This window comes from Echinops telfairi, unplaced genomic scaffold (assembly GCF_000313985.2).
Source record: "Echinops telfairi isolate 266 unplaced genomic scaffold, ASM31398v2 ScPeMD7_33;HRSCAF=127, whole genome shotgun sequence".
In the NCBI taxonomy this organism is placed as follows: domain Eukaryota; kingdom Metazoa; phylum Chordata; class Mammalia; order Afrosoricida; family Tenrecidae; genus Echinops; species Echinops telfairi.
The window spans coordinates 1,633,374-1,658,488 of NW_022103930.1; the positions used below are offsets into that span (position 1 = coordinate 1,633,374).

Below are 25,115 nucleotides of genomic sequence, written 5' to 3' on the forward strand. Positions count from 1 at the left end.
ATCCCTGCCCAATGTTTCCCTGAGCACCTTAAGGTAGAATGTGAAAATACTGGCAAGAAGCTATGATATTCTCTGGTGTCTGGGGTTACTGAGGGTCCTGAATTGTCACAATCGCCCACCTTTAGCTTTTAATGAATGGCTGGCATTTCACGTTATTTTCTTCTTGTTCATATGGTGGCAGCTGCCCCTTCCCTTTATCGTCTGCCAAGGGGAAGAGTCCCCATATCCTATCCTTCCTTAAGGGATGATTGTCACCTTGTGAACTTCACTTCACCTGTGATCTTAGCTAAAACTGGTATGATTTTAATAGACTACTTGGCTTTCTCTTGTTTTGATGGTAGGAGCAATAATCTCTTGCACGTTTCTACTATCAAGCTGTTATCTTAACACCGAGTTTAAATTTTAATAATAGGTTTAAAGGTATAATGTGCTACTTGTGGCCATCCTCCACATGGCTGGTCTAAGGTAACAAAGCAAGCACTTGGTCCATGAACCTTGTTCACTGATGTCATTGTCACCCTGTGCCCTTACCGACCTACAACTGTATGAATATGATGCCCTTTCTTCAGTACCAATTTTCTGCCATATCATGTCTGGAGCAGAGTTAAACTCTAGTTCTTTTTCCCCCGTCCCTGTATCGTTACCTTCACAGGCCTCTCATCTCCCTTACTGAGCATCAGGAAGATGGGAAACAATATTAAAACCTGTGGATTTTTTACTCCTATTTTGGGAATTTTCCGTGTAAAGTTCTACTCATTTGAATGAGAAAACTATCCATTAGTAGTCTCGCCTTTGTAATTAAAATGCCTACTGCTGGTATCCTGACTCATACACAAATACATAAAATTTGATAGAGGGAGAAAGATGCACAGGTCTTTTCTTCACAATGGAGCTATGCTAAGAGGTCTGAACTATCAAATATAATTTTTTTATTGCTTTCATAATTGTTTTATCCTAACACTAATAAAGTTTTGTTTTCTGTGTTCCTCCCGAACCTTCCCCCCTGGACCCAAAGTGGCCTTCTCAATTCTCGAGCCAAGCACCAAGTATGGGGGGAAAAAAGGGTTAAAATGACTGACAATCTGAGCCAGAGGAAAAAAAAAAGAAAAAGAAGGAATAATCAGATGACTGTGTATCAGACAAATGGGTTAAGGGACTCAGGGGCTGTAAGGTTAGGGAGAAGAGAAAAATAGGGTACAGCATGATATTCCTATGCAAACTCTAGGGCTACGCTCAGTGACTTTGCTTTATCCTGTTCTGTGGTCCCGGTGTGAGTGTCCTTGACTAATACAATAGGGGGTTGGTCTCATCCATAGTTGAACCATGCTTCCCTTCCAGACCCTTGTAACCAGGCAAGGAGATGATGTATCTTATAATGTAAGCAAAGGAAAACAATTTACTCACAGGGCTTCTGGAAATTTGATAGTAAATATTTAAGTTATTATATAATATACAAGTATTAGAACAAGCTTTGCAATATTTCAAGCTCTGCAATATTTAGCAACTTTAAAAAATGAAAACGTATTCATCAAATGGTCAATAATAGTGCCAATTTAGCGACTTTCCATTTGGTCATATTTGAAGCACATGTATACAGCATTTAGAAAGATTTGTAGGAAACATTTTCGATTGAGGAAGGATGGCCCATAACAAGCTGCACTGGTAATGGCTTAATGATTTAATGACAGCTGTCTCTGGGTATAGGTTAACTAGATATAACAGTTAACTAGGTATAACAGGTAAACAATTTACATAAACAACACACATTTAGTGCACTGCAACCCAAAGAAAATCATGTATTTCCCTCTTTTCCTTTTATTTCTGTTCCTGTTTCATATCTACAATTTCCCCAATACCACATATTTTCTTTCATTCATTGAACATTGGCACTCACATTATATTAATTATCTGTTTCTTAATAGTCAAGCTCCAGTCACTCTGGGGGAGAAACATCTGGCAGTTTGTGTCCATGAAATTTCCAAGGTTTTGAAACCCTCTGGGCAATTCTCCTGTGTTGCATAGGGGAGCCAGGAGTCAGAATTAGCTGGTTGTCAATGGATTGTTTGGTTGGTATCTTAGAAGGTTGGCATCCTAAGGTGTTTGGGCTCCTCTTTCATTTTATTATAGAGTAAGCAGTTAAGTGCTCGAAAACTGATGACAGAAGAAATAGGTTGACAGTGAGTTGTCGTTGGATTTGGGGAATCTCAGCTATTGAAAAGGGAGTCAGAGAGCGCTGTGTTGATCACTAAACTCATGACATAGAAGATTGAAGAGAGAAGGCTTAGGTTTAATGAGATTTCGGGAAGAAGCATGGGGACTCTCTTGTTTGTCCTGACTCTCCTGTCTTTGAAGTCAACCTTGCCTGCAGTACCGTTTCCTCCGTATGGAGTTGATTCTCTCGCGGATCCACCTCCACCTAAAAGCCTGAATAGAGCAATTGTCCTAAAGTCAATTCCAATTCCCAGGTGCGTCAGAGGAGAATTATGTTTGAGCTTTGACTGTTTGTTTCACTGAACACAGTTTCAAATGGCTACGTTTGGGGAAGTAGATCACCAGACCATCCCTCCACGGGGCCTCTAAGTAGACTTGAACTGCCAACCTTTGTCATTAGTCATGTGCCTAACTGTTTACATCACCCAGGGACTCCAAAAGGTCTTGTGTCATTTTGCATCTCACCAGTGAGTAAAATATTTCCTCCCACTAGGGAAGATGGAGGAATTAAGATATGACTATGTAAGATGGTTAAATTGGTCTAAAGTCAACCCACAAGGAGGACTCCAGAAATGTTCTCTTCTTTTCATTAGAGAAACTTGGTAAAAAGATAAGCATGAGAGGAAAGTAGGGCAGGAACAGCAAGCCTTTAAAAGGAAGGAGGAACAGAAGGGAAAGCTTTGAAACAGCTGTGATACTGCGTTGGTGCTTGGAGGTGTTTCACAATACTAAATGCACATCTCACTTTATTCACAGGGCAATTCCATGACATACAAATCCACCTCTAGCATACACAGGATGGAGTAGAGGCCCCCACATGTTAAAAGACTGGTTAGTCATCATAGCGGTAGTAACTGGGGGAGCTATAAGAAGTTCAAATCCAACTCCAAGTCTTATTAATCTGTTACTTGGCTGGCTCTCTAACTTCTTTGACTTTATGATATGGTACAGATCACATTTATGACTCTCTCACTGAACGCTGACAGTGCACTAATCATTTCACCGTGTTAAGCTACTACACTTATTAGTAGAGAAAGAAGCCATCATTTTAAGGTTAGGATCGTGTCCAATTTTGTAATACAGCAGAAGACATTATATTGAGTGTATAGTGGGGAAACTGACAGCCAAGAACATTTATTTCTGTATAAGATTTTTAAAAATTCATGCTTTTTGTAATGTACAGGGATCATTTCCCAATATTTCAAAAATTTATTTTCATGACAACCATGTTTTAAAGAGACTAATTTAAGTTTTCTCTGTTATCATTTTAAGAATTAAAAAAAAGTCTCTGACCTTTGATCAAAGTAATGCCTCTTTTGATTCCAGTGGGAATGGCATCACTCATGAGGGCGTCATTACAATAATCAATGCCCACTGCCTACAGCAGAATTCTCAGAAAGTTCAGAACTGAACAGAGCAAGATGCCGCTTGAGAGTTTTCTTCTCTTCTGGTTGCTCACACAATTTGACTTCAATGTTGCCATCACTGAAGGCTTCTCCTTTGGTCTCCTCGACCAGATTCGCTCTCCGAGGGAACCTTCCTTTCTTTGGCATCATGGTTAGTCCTGAGTTGTCACGCCTCCGTGCTGGAGATAAGGATTCATTCACTAGGCAATAACAAACTGCAGACAGGAAGTTCTTTTTGAAGTTCTCATTCATAAATGCATACACAATGGGGTTGCAGATGGAATTGGAAAAGCCAATTATTTGCACGATGGCAAAAATCATCTTGATTGTGACATCATCATATTCCTTTTCAAAATTACCTGCAATAAAATAAGGCTTTAGAGTGCAGATTTGCTTTCATAAGCAAAACATAAAACTTCCACATAACATATATGACATTCTACAGGCTTACCTACGACACTGGTATGAGTTGTTGAATGCAAGATTAAAGACAAGACCATTTGGGGGACAGAGGCACCCTATGATCTAAATAAATATAACCCTCTGTGACGAATTTTCCTTCTCACGGAATCTAGGCCTACAAGAATGTAGCTTGGTGCCTGACATGTATTAGGGGCTCATTGTATCTCAACTTGATAACTCCACGTTATCTCAACTTGATAACTCCAAGCTTCATGTAAGCTGACAGGAGCAGTTCTTTCTGAAATGTCCATCTGTGTGCAACACATCCAGACTGAGAACCCCAGGCAGTACCTGGATATCAGAAAGAAGACCCTTCTGGTCTGATGGAAATCCCAGGTGTTATTTACTTTCACGTGGTTCGAGTCAGGTGTCTAAGTAGGAAAACCCCCACAGGAAGATATCACACCTCTCCCAATTTATAAATGAGCACTGAGCATCAAAAGAATAGCGGGGGTGGAAGAATTTCAAAAATGTCATCTTCTGTCATTATGAAAGATTTAGTCATAGCCAGTGCTCTCTCACTGCCACCTCATCAGTCCCTACTCATCAGGACCGCGGAGGACAGGGTAGCACTGCACCTGAGGGCTTCTGAAACTGTAACTCTTCATGGGAGTAGAAAGCCTCATCTTGCTTCCACAGAGCAGCTGGTGGTTTCAAACTGCTCTCGTTGCCATTAGCAGCTCAACGTGTAACCCCCCTCACCACCAGGGGGTAAGCATAGTCATTGTCATGCACAATTATGTACCATCATGCACGTGGTGGTCCTCCAAATGGGGAAGAAACAGAAATGCTTGGTTGCCTCGGAGAAGAGCCAAGCACTTCAATCATCCACTGCCCATTAAAGAAGAACGGCAAGCACTCACTGTATTCGATCATCATATGAACAACATGGAAGGGCGCCCAGCACACAGTGAAGAGAGCCACCACGGTCACCATCATCATGACAGCCCTCTTCTTCCTCCTGCACCCACAAAGAGACAGAGCGCATTGGTTTCCTCCTTGGGAAATAGGCCGAGTGGATACAGCAAATCTATCATATCGAGTTTGAGCTTTGACTTCTTAACCATCATTTTAAAAAAATACTCATACAAGCTGATTTTCATCTGTTCTCACTGGAATTTACGCACATTCCCCTGCTACCCATTGTCATTGAGTGCATCCCAACTCACGTCAAGCCTCCAGGGCAGAGTAGAGCTGCTCCTTGGCAGGCTGTAAATCATCACAGGAACAGATGCCTCATATGTCTCCAGCTGAGAGCACCTCGAAGGTTTGCACTGCTGACCTTGCACTTGGTGGCCCAGTGCATAACCTACTCTGCCACAGGGCTCTCACACCCCCTGCTTGCCTCATGTGAAAAACATACTTAGGACGTAAAAGGCAACAGAAAGGAAATGAAAGTCCCCCAAACGAGTCACCTGTGGGAAAAAACCTGTACTGAACAAAATGACGAGAACAGGCACCATTTCCGGAGTGCTCACGATGGGCTTGGCGCCTGTGCTGACTGCTGGGCAGGGAATTTGTCACTAATGTTCCCAATCCACATTTAATAAATGTAGAAACTAAGGAACTGAGATGGTTCATCTGCAAACTCAGATAAGCGCTTAGTTCAGCAGGTGTTTGGGGTTTATACTGTTGTCCTGTAAACATATTTTTAATGTCATTTGGAGCCAGGCAGTCTAACTCAGCGCATAAGGTCTTAGTCACTTTATACTTAAAAGTGGTTTTGATAATGCCTTTGATAATGAAGCCTCCCTAGTTGTGTAATGCTTGGAGCCTGTAGGATAGAATTAAAAATATTATCTTTTATATCGAAATACTAAGATTACACAGATTCAAGCTAGGTTTCTCCATTGGGCTGGTGATAAAGATGAGCATTTGCAAGAGGTCTACGTTTGCGCAGTATTTTAGGTTTATAAAAATGCCACGCTCGTTATCTCTTGTTTCAACAAGCTAGAAGTGGGAGAGCTAAATGAGCAATGTGAACCAAGACCCACAGTGGTTCATGGGCTCCCACTGTCAGTGAGAAGGAAGAGTTCTTTATACAAACAGGACACTAGAGGTCGCTGCACACTTCAAGAATTTATAACCCACTAAATCCAGACTTCTCCCAAGAGCCTTTAGTTTCTTTTTAAAATAACCATTGACTGTAGAGTATAAAATAAACCGTATGAGTGATAGGTACTATAGCAGTGTATTTTGTTTTCAAGGAGCTATTAATGAACAAGAAAAGTTCTGGTCCAGTAGTGGTTACATGTTGGGCTAATAACTGCCAGGTCAGTAGTTCAACACCACCAGGGGCTGCTAGGGGAAAGATGAGGATTTCTACTCCTGTAGAGAGTTACCATCTTGGAAACTCAGAGGGAAGGTCTAGTCTGTCCCCTTGGGTTGACATGAGTTGGCATTGACTCAAGGGCAGTGAGTTTCATATTTTGGTTATGAACACAGCAAACATCTTAGGAAAAATAAAATAATCTTATAGAATTAGCATACTTTCAGCATATTCTACTATCAAAACGGTTTCCACACGTATCATCCCTCATGGCCACCAAGCACAGGGAGGGGAGAAAGCAGACTGGAAGTTGCTTTGCTCCCTTGTGTATGTGAGAAAACCAGGACCTGTGAGCAGACAGACAGATGCACATCACAGGACTGTGGGTGGAAACCCTGGGTCCTGAAACGAGCTCACAGATCTTCCTACCAGGTCATATTCCACAAGCAGATGAAAATATAACAATTTTCTAAATCAAACGAAGTTCGTTCCTGCAACAGCTACATCCCTTTGATTTTGAACCTGTGGGGTTTTCGGTTTGGTTTTTGTTTTCCTGCCATCCACATAACCTTAAAAGGGAAAGGTCAGCCCTACCCTAATTTATAAGCTCTAACTATAAATTAATCATGATGGCTTGACCTAGTTAGTAAAGAATTCTGGGATCTCGCACTGCTCTTAAGTTTCATGGCAATTAATTAGCATATTTTAAACATACATGAATATTTTATTCAACCAACCTGGCTATTTTGGACATTTCTTTTCCATGAATAGTTTGCAGCACTGAACCATCTCCCACTCTTTTCTTTATCCAAAGTTCATAACCAATTTTACTGTAGAGGATCAGCATCACCATAAGGGGCAGAAGGAAGAGGATAACAAGGATGAAAGTAGTGTAGATTTTCTGGTGCGCAGGGCTGGCCCACTCTTCCAAACAGCAGACATGTTCTTTTTCATACAAAAAGTCATATTTAATCTTGAAGACAAGAACAATTCAGTTAGCAGAACTAGTATGCAGAATCAAAAGAACAAAAAGGCAGCCAATTATTATGACAACTGCGTTCTGCCTGGTGATTTAGAGATACAAATCCAGTTACACACATCTTTGTAAAAGAAAGCTTTATATTCAGAAGCAACGATACATCAAGAGGGCATCCCAGCCCACTCCAACTCCAGTCCACAAATCAGATGATAATCCTTATGTCCCTCTTCAGACTCGCATAGCCGGTGACACAGAATGGTGAGCCAGGAAGCAGGAAGATCGCAGGCTGGTGGGTACAGAGTGGCGTGGATCCAAAGTCAGTGGAAACACAGGGGAATGCTGACAGCTCTCAGGGTCATCAACAGAGTCCCAGCAAGCAGGAAGGTGAAGGGGCTGAGAGAGAGGGAGGTTCTGCTACTTAAAAGAAGGCCACACCCCCAGGGATGCATCACCAGGCGGAGAACTGATTGACAGATTGGATTCCACCCCTACACTTTCCTACATGGTCACACTGACCTAAAATCATTTAACTACCACAACAACCCACCCCTTATCTTTCAGTTTGTCATTCTGAGATGGCTTGCATGTTGCTGCCATTTTGGAAGCTATGTAACCAGTATTTCAAATACCAGCAGGGTCAGCCTGGATTGACAGGTTTCAGCAGAGCTTCCAGTCTAAGACTAGAAATAAGAACCTGGCAAGAGACTGCAAATATAAGCCAGTTTGAAAACGTCATGGATGGTAGTGGAACATGGTCTGATATAGCGGCAGAAGATGAGCCCCTTGATTTAGAAGACACTCAAAACAATGACACTGAAGAAGAGCAGCCTCTTCAAAATAGAGCATGGCATGAACTGAGTCAAACTTTCATCACTTATATCACCTGAAGTAGCATGGCTCAAAAGGATAAGAAACAGCTGCAAGCACCCATTCCTACTTGGAAACTGGAAAATTCAACGTATGAGTCTAGGAAGACTAGAAGTGGTAAAACATGAAATGGAATGGTTGAAGATCAATACCTGGGCATTAGTGAATGCAAAATGGAATCGCTATTTTTCATCAGACATCATATGGTCGACTACCCCAGGAATGACAAACTGAAAAGCAATGGCTTCACATTCATTATAATAAAGAATAGTTCAAGATCTATCCTGAAGTATAACACTGTCAATGATAGGATAATATTTATACACCTAAAAGGAAGACCACTAAATAAAACAATTATCCAAATTTACACCCAGACATCAAGGCAAATGATGAAGAAATTGAAGAGTTCTACCAATTTTTTTTTTCACTTTTAAATTGATCAAAGGTGCAATCAAGAAGCATGGATAATTTTTGGTGATTGGAATGTGAAAGTTGGAAACAAAGAAGGGCCTGGCCTTGCAGGACACAGGAAGTAAGGTAATAGACATGACTTCTTCATTGGAAGTACCTTTTTAAAGATCAGGCGAGATAGTCAGGAAGCAAGGTGGCCACAGCTGTGGGAAGAGATGGTGGAGAAACACGGTATCCTCAATCATGGGATTTCTGTGGACAAGACCATCAGTTGCTCATTTGCAACTTCAAGTTGAAGCTGAAGAAAATGAAAAACAGTCTACAAGAGCCAACGTGCAAACAGGAGTACGTCGACCTGAACGCGGAGACATTTGCAAGAGCAGATTGGAGGCACTGAAGACTAATGGCTGAAGACTAGATGACTTGTGTAATGACATTAAGGAAATCGTACATGAAAAGGGCAGAAGGTCACGTAAAAGGCAGAAATAAAGATCAAATTAGATGTCAGGAGAGACAGTGAACCTTCTTGAACATAGAGTGGTTAATAAAATATTTTAGTGAAATGGGCAATTGCCTGGAGTAAGAAAACCAAAAGGGGAGAAAATTCTCTCCTTTTCTCACGTGGAAAAAAATGACTTGAAGCTATAAGTTTTAATTGCACTATTGCAGGATGACATGGGCACAATATTGACTGATCTAGGAACCATCAAAAGAGCACAGGAGGCGTGCCCAGTCATAGAAGCTAAATGAATTGGTCACCATACACCCATTTCAGGAACGAGGAAGAACGAATATTACTGTAGGCAGAAGACCAAGCTTCACTATACGGATTAGGGGTAAAAAGTGCCAGGAGTTGATGAAATAGCAATTGAGATGTTTCAACACACCTGAATGTTTCAACAAATGTACACAACACTGGAAGCCATCAGCTGTCTAAGCCAAGAAATTTCAAAGAGCTATCTAGCCAATGGAAGCGATCTACATCTGTGCCCATTTGGAAGAAAGTTAATTCATCAGAACAAAGAAATAATAAAAATATAATTTATGTCCCAAATAAAATTATGCTAAATATGTCACAAATCGGAGCAGTCATACATACACAAGAAACTGCGAGGGGAGATTCAGAAGTGGATATGAAATGAGGGATATAATTATTTACTAAAGCAAAGAAGATGAGAAAAATGATTATCTGTGCTTCGTTGGTTATATGAAAGTATTTGATTTTGTGAATCACAACAAATTGTGGATTACATTGCAATGAATGGGAATTGCAGATGACTTCAGTGTGCTTATGTGCAATCTGCACGTGGACCAAGGGCCATTGTTATAGAATACAGGGATGTTGCCCGGCTAAAAATCACAGATGTGTGTCAAGTTGTTATCTTCTCACCAAATTTATTCAATCTGTGAGCAAATAATCTAAGAAGCTGATGTCAGATGATCGTGGCTCACAGCAGAGAGTCCCAGAAGCTGTTCGCCTGTGTCGTGTTGACTATACCAAGGCATTTGACTGTGTGGGTCACAACAAGCTGTGGAAAACCTGGAGAATAACGGGATTTCCAGCACACTTCACTGTACCCATGAGGAGCTTGTTCATGGATCAGGACTCAGCTGTGCAAACAGAACAAGGGAATACTATGGTTTAAAATCAGGAAAGGTGTGTGACAGACTTGTATCCTCTCAACACCCTTACTCAATCTGTATGCTAAGCAAATCATCGGAGAAACTGAATTATATGAAGAGGAACATGATATCAGGATTGAAGGAAGGCTACGATATGGAACTGACAAAATCTTACTTGCTGAAAGCAAAGAGGACTCGCATCATTTGCTGATGAAGATCAAGGATTGTAGCCTTCAGTGTGGATTACAACTCAATGCAAACAAGACCAAAATCCTCACAACTGACTGATGGGTAAGATCTTGATAATTAAAGAAAAGATGGAAGTTGTCAAAGATTTTGTCTGGCTTGGATCCACAATCAATTCTCACAGAAGCAGCAGTCAAGAGACCAAAAGATGTATTACATTAGGTAAACCTGCTGCACAGACCTCTGTAGAATAATTGAAAAGCAAGGATGTTACTTTGAGGACTAAGGTGCACCTGACTCAAGGCATGGTAATTTCCAAGGCATGGTAAAATCCAGCATTTGAATTGTGATGCTGGAGAAGAATAGTGAAAGTCCCATGGACTACTAAAAGGACAAACTGATCTGTCGAGTCCAGGAATGGCAAGACTTCATCTTACATATCTTGGATATATTATCTGGGGAGATCATTCCCTGAAGGGCATCATGCTTGGTAAGGTGGAAGGGCAGCCCGAAAGATAAAGAATCTCAGTGAGCTGGATTGCCATAGGGGCTGCAACCACGGGCGCAGGCACAGGACCAAACGTGAGACGGTGCAGGACTGGGCAGTGCTTCATTTTGTTGGACATAGGATTGAGATGGGTCAGAATTAACACGATGCCACCTGACAACACAAACCACTGGGTTGTATGAAGAAGGAGACAGAATTAGGGTTGGAGAATAACTCCATAACAATCTGCATACGCAAATGACACAGCCTTGCTTGCTGAAAGTGAGGGGGGCTTGAAGCACTTACCGATGAACATAAAGGTTACAGCTATCAGTACGGATTAAATCACTTTAATATTAAGAAAATAAAAATCTTCACAACTAGACCAATAAGGACATCACGCCAACGGGAGAAAGGGGATGTGTCGGGGATTTCATTTTACAGCCTGGAGGCAGCAGTCAAGAAGTCCAACAACGCAGGGCACTGGACAAATCTATTGCGAAAACCTCTTTACAGTGTTTGACAATGTTTTTTTTTGCTTTGTTTTGTTTTAAAGATACCACCTGTGGACTAAGGTAGGCCTGACCAAACTCATCACGTATTTAAATCTTCCATGCATGTAAAAGCTGGACAATGATAAGGGAGAACAAAGAAACTCTGGTTCATTTGAATGAAGGAACTGGCACAGAATATTAAATATACCATGAATTGCCAGAAAAACAAATCTGTTTCAGAAGCAGTGCAGGAAGAATAGTTCTTAGAAGCAAGAATGGTAAAATAACATCTTAAAAACTTGACACTTGTTATCCGAAATCTCTGGAAAAGTATTACATTATATTTGGTAGAGAGTCAGTAAAAAAGAGGAAAGCCCTAAAAAAAAAATGGCTTGGTACAGTGGCTGCAGCAGAGCTCAAACAGAACACTCATCAGGATGTTGAAGGACCAGACTATGTTTCATTGTAGTAATTCAGGACTGCCGTTCAATGACATGCTAAACCAATGATAGTGTGGCAATAAAATATTTTAAGTCCGTAAACATGAACAATTGTACATATTTCAGATGGGATATAATGTTATTTATTCTTTTGTTACAAAGTATGGCTTTTCCATGTAAGTGCTTGATTTCTTCTAAATTTTACATTTTTAAAAGTTTTAAATAGAATTGAAGCGCACGTTCTTGATTGTATTCGTTCTGTCCAGCCCACTGTTGCGGCCAGTGCTGCGATCCATCTTGTCGACGATTTTCCTCTTCGTCAGGGATCCTCTACTTTACCAAAGCACGATGTCCCTGTCCCGGGAGCAGACTCTTGACAACGTGTCCAAAGAGTGTGAGACAGTCTCACCATCCCAGTGCGAGCGTTCTGGCTGTACTTTCTCCAGGACAGATTCGTTTGTTCTCCTGGAGGTCCAGGATGCTTTCAATATTATTTGCCAATATCATATTTCAAACGTTTCAATTCTTCTAGGGACTTCTTAATTCATTGTTAGGCTTCATACGCACATGAGGCAACTGAAAGTACCCATGGCTTTGATGATGCACACCCTATTCCTGAATATGACATGTTTGATTTTTAACAAAGAGGTCTTTTTGCAGCAAATTTGCCCAATGCAATAAGTCCTGCTTTCACGCGTGCTGATGATTGTGAATCCAACTGAAATGAAATCCTAGACAACTTCAATCTTTCCTCGATTTGTAACGGCTTTATAACTCCAGACCTTTTCATTTCATTACAAAGTTATACTTTGTTTTCTGGAACTTCCCTGTGAGTTTTTCTGTGTAATTCTTTCTCTTCTTCCTTTCTTTTCGTGTGCTTTAGATCCTCTACATTCAAGAACAAGTTTCAGACTCTCTTCTGACATCCGCTTTTCCTCCTATCCTGCCTTCTGAATGACCTTTTGCTTTCTCGTGCATGATGTTTCTTCCACTTCAACCTGAACTTGCACAGGAGCAATTAATGGTCTATTCCACAGTTGAATTCTGGCCTTGTTCTAAGCTGATGATATTGCGCGTCTCCCTCCTCTCTTCCTACTGATGTGGTTAATTTGACTCCTATATAATCATAGGAGATGACTGAGAATACCATGGCTTGGTGCACCTTAGTCTGCATTGTCAACCTGAAACTACATATGAGCAGTTGATGATCTATTCCACAACCAGCCTTTGTCCTTGTTTTCATTGGTGAGCTCAGGCTTCGATTTTGAAACTTCCCACAGATGTAGTCAATTTGGCTCCTGTATATTCCATCGAGTGAAGTCCACCTGTACAGTCATCATTTATGTTGTTGAAAAGGTATTTGTAATAAAGAAATCATTGGCCCTACAAAATTTTGTAATGCCAGCTCCATTTCATTTGTACCACCAAAGACTATAATTACCACCTATTGTTCTTTCCTATTTATTTCTAACTTTCACATTCCAATCACCAATAATTATCAATGCATCTTGATTGCACATTTGATCAATATCAAAGTGAAGAAATTGGTAGACTTCTTCAATTTATTCATCATTAACTTTAGGTGGTTGATACATAAATTTGAAGAATAGTTGTATTTTTTTAAATCATTTTATTGGGGCTCATACAATTCATCACAATCCTATACATTTGTTGCCCTCATCATTCTCAAAATTCGCTTTCCTCTTGAGTTCCTGGAATTAGCTCATTTTCCTTTTATCCCCTTCCCCTCCTTCCCCACTTCCCCCTCCCTCATGGACCCTTAATGATTTATAAATTATTATTATAGCTTATCTTACACTGCCCGGCGTCTCCCTTCACCCACCCTTCTGTTGTCCATCCCCCAGAGAGGAGGTTATATGTAGATCTATGTGATCGATTCCCCTTTTCTAACCCCCCTTCCCTCCCGATATCGCCACTGTCACCACTGGTCCTAAGGGGTTCATCTGTCCTAGATTCCCCGCGTTTCCAGTTCCCATCTGTACCGCTGTGCATCCTCTGGTATAACCATGTTTGCAAGGTAGAATTGGGGTCATGGTAGTTGGGGGGAGGAAGCGTTTAAGAACTAGAGGAAGGCTGTGGGTTTCATTATTGCTATACTGAACCCTAAGTGACTCATCTCCTCCCCACTACCCCTCTGCAAGGTATGTCCAGTTGTCTACAGATGGGCATTGGGTCCCCATCACGCGCCACCCTCATTCACGATGATATGATTTTTTTTTCTCCCCCGCCTTTGGTGCTTGAAGCCTGGTCCCTTCAGCCCTTCATGATCACACATGTTGATGTGCTGCTTCCATGTGGGCTTTGTTGCTTCTGGGGAAGAATAGTTCTATTAACTGAATTTTTGTATGTGTTTGGGGATCATCCTATCACAGACAGCACTGTATCTCAAGATAGATCTTGAAACGTCATTTTGATGATGAATGCCTCTTGAATGTGTCATTCCCAGCATAGTAAGGCATATGGCTGTCTGACTCGAAATGGCCAATATCAGTTTCGTGAACTCCGTCATGTCAAGGACGTGGTTATGCAATCTATTTTATTTTACAATTTGCAATTACTTTGTACATTTAACATTCTAATTATTAGTGGGTGTTTGCTGCAATTTATTCTTATTTTTAAGTCATGACCCAACAGCTAATGAAGATCCAAAGGCTTTACTTGATTCACATCATTAAGGGTGACTATGCTGTGAGGAAGCAGCTCTTCCCTTGTCATTTTTTTATTGCCTTCCAATTGGAAGGGCTTATCTTCAATTTCATATTTTATCTTTCTTAAACTTTTACTTCCACTACAGTTATGCTTTCAGTTGGGTGAAAGAACATTACAATTGTCAAGCATTGTAAGTGTATTCTATGTAGTTTAATGTTAGATCATTTCACTTCTTCAATTGTTGAAGGGATGTATTTTGGAAAGGTTTAGGGTTTCGTGTTGAGAAGTACCAACAGCTCCTAATTTGCCACTCCTGTCTCCTATTGGAATGAACACCTTGCTTGGAAAGATATTAGAAAGCAAGGGGTAGCTTGTAGACTTTGAAAAAAGGTGTGAAATTGGGATTCAAACTATTATCATCCTAGAAAATACTCAACTCAATGATAATCCCTTGAGTTATGTATCTTATGGAAATGTGATGCTGATTTATTCACACTTTTTCTGAAGGCTAGTCTTTTGAGTTCAAAAATATCATTAGTAATAACACAAATGCTAGTGTTGATGGGTGCCATCATAGCAATGCTAATAAGGGCTTATTGCAAACCCCAACTACATATTTAAAGAACATCCATATTTCATTCTCTGTAACAGGAATAAAACTGAGAGAATTTATGAAAATGGTTTTCACTTTGGTTACTCTGGAACTTTCTAGATAAAAAAAAAAATACATTTCAGTCTTGACAAAGTTCCGCCCATATTCCTAACAAAATCTATCAACAATCTTCAGTGTTAAGGGAATTTGGGGGATTTTTTTCACTACTCTTACCAAAGGTTCTAATCTAAGTGTTATTTACAAAGACAACTAAGAATAAGAACACATATTGAAAAGTAATCTTAAGATCCAAGCTCCCTGGAAATGCGAAAATGCAGCTCCCTCTGACTTCGTGTGAGTGCTGCAGGTGATGTCTCGACAAGTCCCAAAGCCAGATGCCAGGAAGACGGCGGTCTTCCGAAAGGTCCACGTGCCCGGGGCCTGAACAAAGACTTTCCGAGTGTATGCTCTGAGTGTTTAACGGGAACCACCCGCATAGCCTCTATTTCTGTATGTACCACATCAAACCGAACCCCTCTCACCAGGGCAATTCCAACTCATGACATCCCTGTGGGGCAAAGCAGAAACTCCTTTGAGTTTCTGAAACTAAGACAAGAGAGCAGATAGCCTCATCCTGCTCCCTCAGGGCAACTTGCAGGTTTGAACCAATGTCTTTGCAATTCGGCAGCCTCCTAATAATTAACTCACAGCTTCACTGTGCACAGTTCTCTCCAAAACCCCTTGCCCGAAAGAGTGCCTGAGTGTCATGATGGATCTACTTCTTCTCCAAACCACTATTCTCCCAATTTACATCCCAAATCTTACTTCGGGACACTAAAGAAAGAAGCAATTCAAGTAACTGACATGAGTGAAGTCTCCTTTGATCAAGACAGCATAAACTCATGGTTGGGATTTGCGCTGTCCTATACCTAAAATATACGTATAGTCAGGGCCAAGTCCAACACAAACTAGGTATTCTGGCAGCTATTGAGATGTTCTGAAATCTAAGTTTTATGCAGTGAAGGAGCAGAAGTGATGATAGAGTTAGTTTAATCACTTCACTGTTTCTACCCTTGAATGTCATCGAACACACCACCCTGGAGAGGGCCAAGTGAGAGTAAAGCAGGGCTTATCAGTGAGAAATACTGAAGACAGGGTGCTTTATTTCCACTAGGTGAGAAATTCATGCTGCTTACAAGCTAGCGCTCGCGCTCTCTCTCTCTCGTACTTATTTCTCTCTTTCTAAAATAGATTTAAGAGGGAAAATGTGGTAATGGGGATGTCTATTAACACATTTAATATAATAAGAAAAATGAAATCAGATTTTTTCTTCACAGAAAGCAGATCTGGTTTGCCTGTGTTTGGCAGTGATGCAAGATACAAACCTTGGCCGCTTGAATTTTTTCTCTGTTTATCATAATGTTACCTATTTGTCCAGGTGTGAGGATTTTAGTTTTCTTTATACTGAGTTGCAATCCATACTGAAGGCTACAACTACAAACCTCAGTCTTCCTCAGCCAGTGCTTCATGTGCTCATTTTCAGCAAGTAAGGTTGTGTCATCTGCATATTGCATGTTATTAATAAGCCTTCCTCCAATCCTGATGCTGCTTTCTTCTTCCTGTAACTCAATTTCCCTGATTATTTGTTCAGCATACAGGCTGACTACAGTGACTCTCACCTCTTTCTGATTTTAAACCATGCGATATTCTCTTGTTTCGTTCTCACAATTGGCTCTTGAACCAAGTACAGGTTCTGGCTGAACACAATAAAGTGTTCTGAAAGTCCTACTCTTCTCAGGTATATCCATAAGTTGTTACGATCCACAGTCAAATGCTTTTGCACAGTCAATGAAACACAAGTAAACATCTGTCTGGTATTCTCTGTCTTCAGCCAAGGTTCATCGATCATCAGCAATTATATCCCTTATTTCACATCCTCTTCTGAATCTGGCCCGAACCTCTGGCAGCTCATCGTCAATGGACTGCTACAAATGTTGGTGAATGATTTTCAGCAATTTTTTTCTTGCATGTGATATCCATGATATTGTTCTGTAATTTGAGCATTCTGTTGGGTCATCTTTTTCAGAATGGGTACAAATATGGATCTCTTCCATTCAATTGGCCAGTTAGCAGTTTTCTAAAATGTCTGGCATACATAAGTAAGTGCTTCCTGTGCATCATCAACTTGTTGAAACATTTCAATTGAAACAACATCCATTCCCGGAGGCTTGCTTTTGGCTAATCCCTTCAATGTAGCTTGAACTTGTTCATGCAATATTGGGTGACCCTACTGGTATTTGAAATACTAGTGACATAGCTTCCAGCATCACAATAACATAAGAGCCACCATAGAATGATAAACTGACCGTCAAGTGGTGAAGGATCAATCATGGGAAACAGCCTTTTCGGAAGGCACCAGTGCCAAAGAATGTCTGCGCTTCATTCCCATCATTATCCTCAGCCTCTGGATAGTCAAAGTCAGCCAAGCGCATGCAGAAAGAGAAATGCAAGGCCAGGAAATCGGGAAGCTAACCAGGCCGCTGTTCCACGTGGTAGGCTCTGGTCCAAACAAGACTCAAGCTGGAGGAAGGGAAATGTTTAAAATTCCTTGACAGTACAGACTAATGTCGTAGACCCAGCACTGGGCATTTTGAAGCTGGAATGAACACTATTGTTGTGACTTAAAATAACAGAGGAAAATCTATAGGGCTTGGCAAGTTTTATTCATAGGATGTCATCTATGGAACTGGAAAGTCTTCAGACTGCATTTATAGGCAGCAAGCAATAACTTTTAAGTTGCTTTTTGCTCTTTCTACTCAAGTATAACGCATGCAGTATGTCAGTTACACCAACATTCTACTTTTTCAATGTATGTTTGCCTTATAATCAAGCTAAACCAAAAATAAACAGAACAGTTGCCATGGATTTGATTTCCACCTGTGCTGATCCCATGTTGAATGCTGCCCTGTAAGGTTTTCACTAGCTGATTTTTTTTTTAATCAATTTATTGGGGCTCATACAATTCATCACAATACATAGATCAATTGTGTAAAGCACATCTATACATTTGTTGCCCTCATTATTCCCAAAACTAGCTGATTTTTTTTAACACAGAATACCAGACATTTCTTCCAAGAGGCTGCCAGATGGACCTGAACTGCCAACCTTTCAGCTTTCAGTTACATTGATTCTTCCCTTATCACTTAAAACATAAGATTTGACGATGAAGTTATGTTTCACATTTTGCCTGTCAGTTTAAAAAGGAAATAAAAGATTCATAGTTTAAAAAATATCCTAGCAGGTCCTGTGTCAGACTACCTATGCAGAACATGGTAAAGTCTGTCCCAGGGACAGAGAGAAATACATAAAAGTAGCACAAAGTCCCAGCTTCATAAATAACTAGCAAGGCTGGAACTGCCTGACAAGGTGTCACAGAAGGACAGGGCTTGGATAAAATGATGTCCTAACATGGTTTCCTACTTAAAGTCCAATTAATCAATGGATAGGAGACAAGTCAGGAAGGACTTCCAAAGGAGAGTCAACCAATAAAGAAAGACAATCAATCACATATATTTTATATAGCTTGCAAAATGTAGAGCAATCAATCTCTTAAAGGCTAACAAAACATCGAAGGCATCCTCAGGTGGGAGGAAAAGTGACCCTGATACAGTTTCAAAAAATCTACACATTAAAGTCTTGGCAATAACAAAATCAAGTGAGCACTAGATAAAGCAAAGAACAATTATTTTAATCTACTTGAAAGATTTTCAGTGATGTAATCGAGATCTCAGACAAATGTGTGGTTAATTCTCTTTCAGGAAGGACGTGATTACAATTGAGGTGGACTAGCACTTCAAAAGACAATATTACCCCAGCCCCAAGTCTACCTCAAGTCGCTGGACGTGCCACATGGGTGATCCCACAATAACTGCCACCAACCAGACCAAACCTGTGAAAACAGTAAGATCATCAGAACACAGGTCATCTAAGCAAACTGCATTATGCATCTTTCAATAAAGACTTCATCACACCCATCATCTCTGCGCTAGAACAGTGTGGCAGTCTCCTCACACGTCCCTTCAGTCCTTCAACACCAGCCACCCTGCTGCCAGAACCAGCTTCCTGAAATCCCTTTCCAAGGCTTAAGATTCTTTCCTAGCTTTTCACTGCCTGTACCATATAATCCAGGCATCAGTTTCTGATTTACCAAATAAACACCTACAGTCAGAAACCATGGTTCTCTTTCAAAATTACTTGACCTTCATGAAATTGTTAAGGGGTGTTTCTTCAATAATATTCCCTCAGTAAGGAAAATGCAGAAAAACTACTATGGAGCATTTCAACCTGTGCATCCTAACAGTCTAGGCAGAGGCCCAAACCAAGAACCCCCACTGCAGTCTTTCCTGGCCCAAACTCTGCTTACTCTTTCTACATTGGTACTGAGTAGCCTCAGTCTACATTCAACCAGGATGCAGTTAAGCCATCTAAGAGAATTGCGGTTCATTATTTAAACACACACACACACTGAAGCTGGCTATAGAATACCATCATGATCAAAAGTAGTTTGAGATGCCACGTTTTTCTGTCTGATCTGTCACCCTGTATATGAGAGGTATCTCACATGGATGTGTTTGTGTGTGTTCCGTTATCTTTTAATGCCACAGGACTTTAAAAGCCTCCATAAATATGCCATTATCTGTTGACTTGGAGCCGATTCTGATTCAGAGTGACACTACAGAACCCGGGAAAACTGCCCCATGGGTTTCCTAAAGCTGCAATCTTTCTAAAGCAGACTGCCACATCTTCGTCCCACAGAGTGGCTGGTGGGTTCAAACTGCTGACCTTTTGGGTTGAAGCTAAGAGCTTCATTTCATATCTATATATATTTATCTCTTTTTAAAAGCTCAAGAGAAAATGGGATTAAAAATAATAAAAATTTGCAAGAACATTTTGACTCCTGTGTGTGTGTGTGTGTGTGTGTGTGTGTGTGTGTTAGCCAGCTATCTTTGTACCCTTTAAGACAAATTCTAAAGGAATTAAGTCTAACTCACCAACACGCCGGGCTCTCTTCCTGCTCAGGGGTAAAGGGCCAAATGAAATCTCCATGTACATTTCTGACTCAATCTAGAGCCACTTCTGGGAAGCAAAGCCTAGCAAGGTTCCCTTGGCCAGGGGTCAGAGGCCCCGCAGTTTCTGCTGCCAGAATTTGTGGGCATCACAGACCCCATAACTGACACGGCCGGTTCAAGGTGCAACAAAAGGGAGCGATCAGGCAATGCTGCAATGCTCCTCTGTGGAGATGGGCCTACTTTTCTGAAAACGTCCCAGCGTCTAGTGACTTTTGTTGAGTAGGAACCACCTTCACTGCTTATTATCGACTTTCTTTCAAGTGTTGAGACTTCCTCCACTCTTCTGTCCTTTTTATTAACTCCATGTTTTTATTAACTTCACAAATCGCATACCTTATCTTCTTTCCACACTTACACGGGTTTTTCACAATTTCCTATCTTCAAGGTTAGTTATTAAAAGTTAAGAGAATTTAGGGGTTTTTTTTGGTTATAGGATAGCTATTTCAAGAGTTTGAAAATAACCAAATAAAACTAATGAATGTTTCACTTATTGATTTATCTATTCATTTCACACTATTTAAAATGAGTTGAACATTGCAAAGCTTTCTGGGCTTCGTTTTGTAATTCCATGATCCAATGCCGGTGGAGTCTTTAAAGCAGAAATAAATGTTTGATTTCTCTCAAGTGTGAGCTTTACCAAAATCATTCCCTTTGATTATTGCTTTAGTTGCTTACTAGGCCTCTGATTATCGAGCTATAATCAACTCGAACTCCGTTGGTGTATATTAAGGTGTCAGATAGCTCAATTATAATTATTGAGTAGAAAAAAAATTCCATTCAACTGTCCTAACCACCAGAACATTGCTTTCTATTTAACATTTATCGCTGTGTACATGCTCGTCATGACGTGCTGAGTCAGGAAAGGGTGTAACAAGCTGAAGAACCAGAATTGCCTGGAGCAGAATTTGGAAGTCAGTGGTATTTGTGTTTGCCAGGCACTTGTGTGCTCATCTTCCTGTGCTTTCAGGCAGCCTGTGAACGTCTGTGTTGTGTCCGGACCCCCAGCAGGACCCCCACTGGGCACCGCCCCTGGTCTGCACACTACTAAACACCCAGGCCTGCCACCATCACAATCGCCTCCTCTTCTTTATCTTAATCTACGACCTTCTTCCTTCAGCACGACATCGCAGACATCTTCGTAGTTTAGCAGATGCTCAGGAGGCAATGTACCATTCATAGAATATTTTAATTTTACTGGAAGTAATGCTTACAAGTTTCCGACTCAAACTGAGACGTGAATGTGAATCAGAAATGTTCAGTGTTGGAGTAGGTCTAGGGGAGAAATGGGACGAGGTTGGGGAGAAATGGAGAAAGGCCCCAAGGCCTCCCATGATACTTCAGTAGCTACAATTAGGCAAGAAGCCACTCTTGCTGTCTCTGTCAATATTCTTTTTCCAGAAATTCTTTTTGTGCTGAAATGAAAAACAGCATTAGCATTAGCATAGTGGAGCAGCCAAGTGGCTCACCGAGCATGGTGAAGGCCCTTCGGTTGGTATATTGCCACTTCATCTTAAAAGGATGCACCAGTCCCTGGTGCCTTTCCACGGCAATGCAGGTCATAGTGAGAATCTCGGTCACAATGGCAGTGGACTGAACAAATGGTACCATCTTGCAAATGAAGGCACCTGTAGCAAGGAGACGGGACAAATCAGACAACAAGATGGAACAAAAGGTTTGACTGTCTCTTGGTAATTATAACAGCGAATTCAACCTGAGCCTCTCTTCAAAGGCTTTGTACCTATAATTACCTTAGAGACACAGCATGAAGAAAGGTTACATTGGCTTATGTGTTCTCTCCCCACATAACTTATGTGTTCTAAGTTTAATAAGAGACTGGGAAAACAGGTAAGCATAATGAAAATATAAATGTATGTGTATATGTATGTATGTATATATATATATATCCTGTGCGTGAGAAGAGCAAAGTCTCCCGGTCTCAGTTACACAGAGATCTTTGATTCTGCCTTCCGTTTTGGTTCTCTTTCAAGTCATAACAAATGAATCATCCTCATCAGAGACTCTCAGAGTTCTCCTTTTATCCCGGAAGTCCCTTTGACTTTAACTCCATGACTTTATATCTAAAGCACGTCATTTCTGTTTTTCAACTGATTTTACTTCCTGTAATGCAAGAGTTTCATAATTAGGTGCCTCGGGCAAGAAGTGGCCTATAAATATACTTCATTTGGTTTATACAAAGTCTTCTATAAAATATCTGAATGCATGGTCAGCATGAACATTGTTTTATAATCTTTTCTAACTCCTTCACCACATGGGTCGATGAACCCTGGGACCTGGCTTCTCATCCTTTAATGCCAGTTTTGGAATTAATAATTCCCAATAATAAGAGAATCAGGCTTTGGTGGTGTAGAGCCCTCCAGCCATCCCAGGGAAAAAGATGAGGCTTTCTGCACACCTGTACAGATTTACAGCCTTGGAAATCCAAAGAGGCAAGTCTACCCTTTCCCATGAAAACAATGTTATTCAAAATACAATCTCCCAAATGAAACCTTTCAAAACGCGGGTTTGGTTGTAAGAAATAAATGGATGGCAGGTCCTGGCTACATTCAAAGAATTAAGACCTGGAACGAAAAGAGACAAAAATATTATTTTGATTTGAGAGACAAAAAACAGAAAGAAAAAAAGGGACGGGTAACATTTCATCCAAGATTTCTGGCTTGTGATTTCTTTGACTATTCCCCTGGTACCAGATGCTTCAAACACAGACCTGCCTGAGAGAGCTACAGCCACACGCCTTGAAAATCACCGAATACTCAAAGTGACAAAGGCCAGGACAGAAATAGAAGCAAACAAACTGAGATCAATGACAGCATCCTGGTTTTGAACGAGTCCATGGTCATATAGCACCCCAAACTGTCTCCACAAGACAAATGTTCCATGTTAGCATATGAAACCCCAAGGGCAGGGCGACCACAGGAGCTGACAGGCAGGCATCAGCAATCAGACTTGGTATAAAATAATTGAAACATTTATTAGCTAAAGAAAATAGTTTAATTCCTCCCCGTAAATTCTCATTAAGTTCCCTGTAAAACAGTAAGCTCACAGAAAATGTCTTTCTTGTAAACAACACAAACCACTATGCTTTTGGTCCAAGATCTGTTGGGTCGTTGCCACCTTTCTCAGATGAAAGACAGATGGATTTAGCCTCATCTATGAAGGAGAGGACTTGCCCAAATGTGCAACATAAACACAGAAGCATGGAACAGATGACTCTTAACTATTACTGGGACAGGCCAACTTCGAGCCCTGGTGAATCTTCTGTGGACAAGCGCCACATCCCCCCAGTTCCGGCTGCAGTCTCATGACCTGACCTGCTCTCCAGGCTCAGGAGCTGGCATTTGTCCTCTGTGGGGCCAGGGATCCCAAGGGCTGCTTGGCTGGGAAAGTGTCCAGAGGGGCCCCTGTTAATGCCACTGGGAGACGGACAGACATATTGGAAACTCGAGACTTGCAGTAGGCGAAAGCTGATTAGCCCTCAAAGGACATGGCCATGAGTTTATTACTTTTTTTTGTTTCATTTTGTTTTGTGGTTATAGGAGAAAAGTGCAGGGACTATAAGAAGTTGAAAGAGACCTAAAACATTAGCAGCCCAACCTCTAACCCCAAAGGTGGAACCCCCTCTTCATTTTCCTTTCTCTCTAAAACTCTGCCAAGCCCTCCAAAGGGGCCTCCTCACGAGTGCATCCAACCATGGAAGGCTTTTCATGGCGTTCCTTCAGTCTGGAATGCTCTTCCCCAAGAGGCCCTCCCTTCCTTCCTTGAAGTTTTGCTTTATATAAGCGCCTTCTCAATGACTGGAACCACAGTTATCAGTGCAGCCTGTCCCATTCCCAATCCCACGCCTCTCATTCCTCATTTCTTATATTCAACTATTTGTCCCTCATTCTTCCTTTCTAACATAATATATGGTTTACCTATTTGTTTTGTTACTTATTAAAGGTCTCCCCATACGTCTGAAATATAGCAGTAAATGCCCGAAGAGCAGAGATTTATCTTTCATCCTTGATGTATTTTAAACACCTAAAATGGCACCCAGTAGACCCTCACTGAATATTCATTGACTTGGAGAGAATGGAGGAGAGCTCTTAAGCCCCAATAGTTAAAAAGGAAATTCTTATTGGACATGGCATTTACTAGTAATTCGACCAACTTCTTTTAGTTTCTGGGTAGTCAAACAAAACCCCTCTCTTTTCCAAACAACGGGTATCGTGTATTTGAAAGATGATTTCTTGTCCTTCAAAAGCCTTGTTTTCTATAGGCTAAATATTAAAAATTTGACCCACTTGTCCCTTGTTTGACATGATTTCTTGGTCTTTCAACTCCCTGAACACCTGCTTTTGACCTTTTCTTAGTTAGAAACTACCTGACCCCCAAAAGGCCACTGGATTCAAGCTGGTAGGCTGGCCGAGGCAGACATTGTAGGACCATATTTCTTCTCTGGATCGGAAGATCATCTCAGACTGTAAAGAAAATTCATAGCAGTGCTTTGTAGGAGGTTTATTTTCTGTTTTAAAATCAGTGAATACTGGGTGTCCATTTAATAGTCAAAGTCCTGTATCCATTTACTAGAAATTTCTGTTAACTCATGATTCTCTTGCCTCTCATTTGGTGTCTAAATGAGAAATTGAATGTAGGATTGGTCCTTCTAGACCATCCTTTCTAGTTCTATGAAATTCTATCTGGCAACTCAAGAGCCAGTTCCACACATCGCAGCCTAAGTTTCAGTGCCTGAAATCCCAACACTGTTCAGTAAAATAGTTTGTCAGTCTGCCAGAGTGAAACTGTGGAATACTGCCCCCCCACCCCATCCCCACCCCCATTGATGCTGAAGTGAACCAGGGAGGCTGTAAAAGGAGATACCTGCATTATCT

At 41.0% G+C, this 25,115-nt stretch overlaps 1 protein-coding gene across 1 annotated transcript in view; it reads right to left on the reverse strand.

Annotated features, from left to right (window-relative positions):
- Positions 1-1,496: 1,496 nt before the first annotated feature.
- Positions 1,497-25,115, reverse strand: part of QRFPR (pyroglutamylated RFamide peptide receptor) — a 64,276-nt gene continuing 40,657 nt past the window's right edge. The window contains exons 2-6 of the mRNA XM_004716485.2: positions 21,693-21,851; positions 18,985-19,046; positions 7,086-7,321; positions 4,943-5,040; positions 1,497-3,976 (exon numbers count right to left, since the gene is read on the reverse strand). Coding sequence (XP_004716542.2) covers positions 3,576-3,976; positions 4,943-5,040; positions 7,086-7,321; positions 18,985-19,046; positions 21,693-21,851 — 956 coding nt within the window. The 3' untranslated portion in view covers positions 1,497-3,575. The remainder of the gene's footprint in view (positions 3,977-4,942; positions 5,041-7,085; positions 7,322-18,984; positions 19,047-21,692; positions 21,852-25,115) is intronic.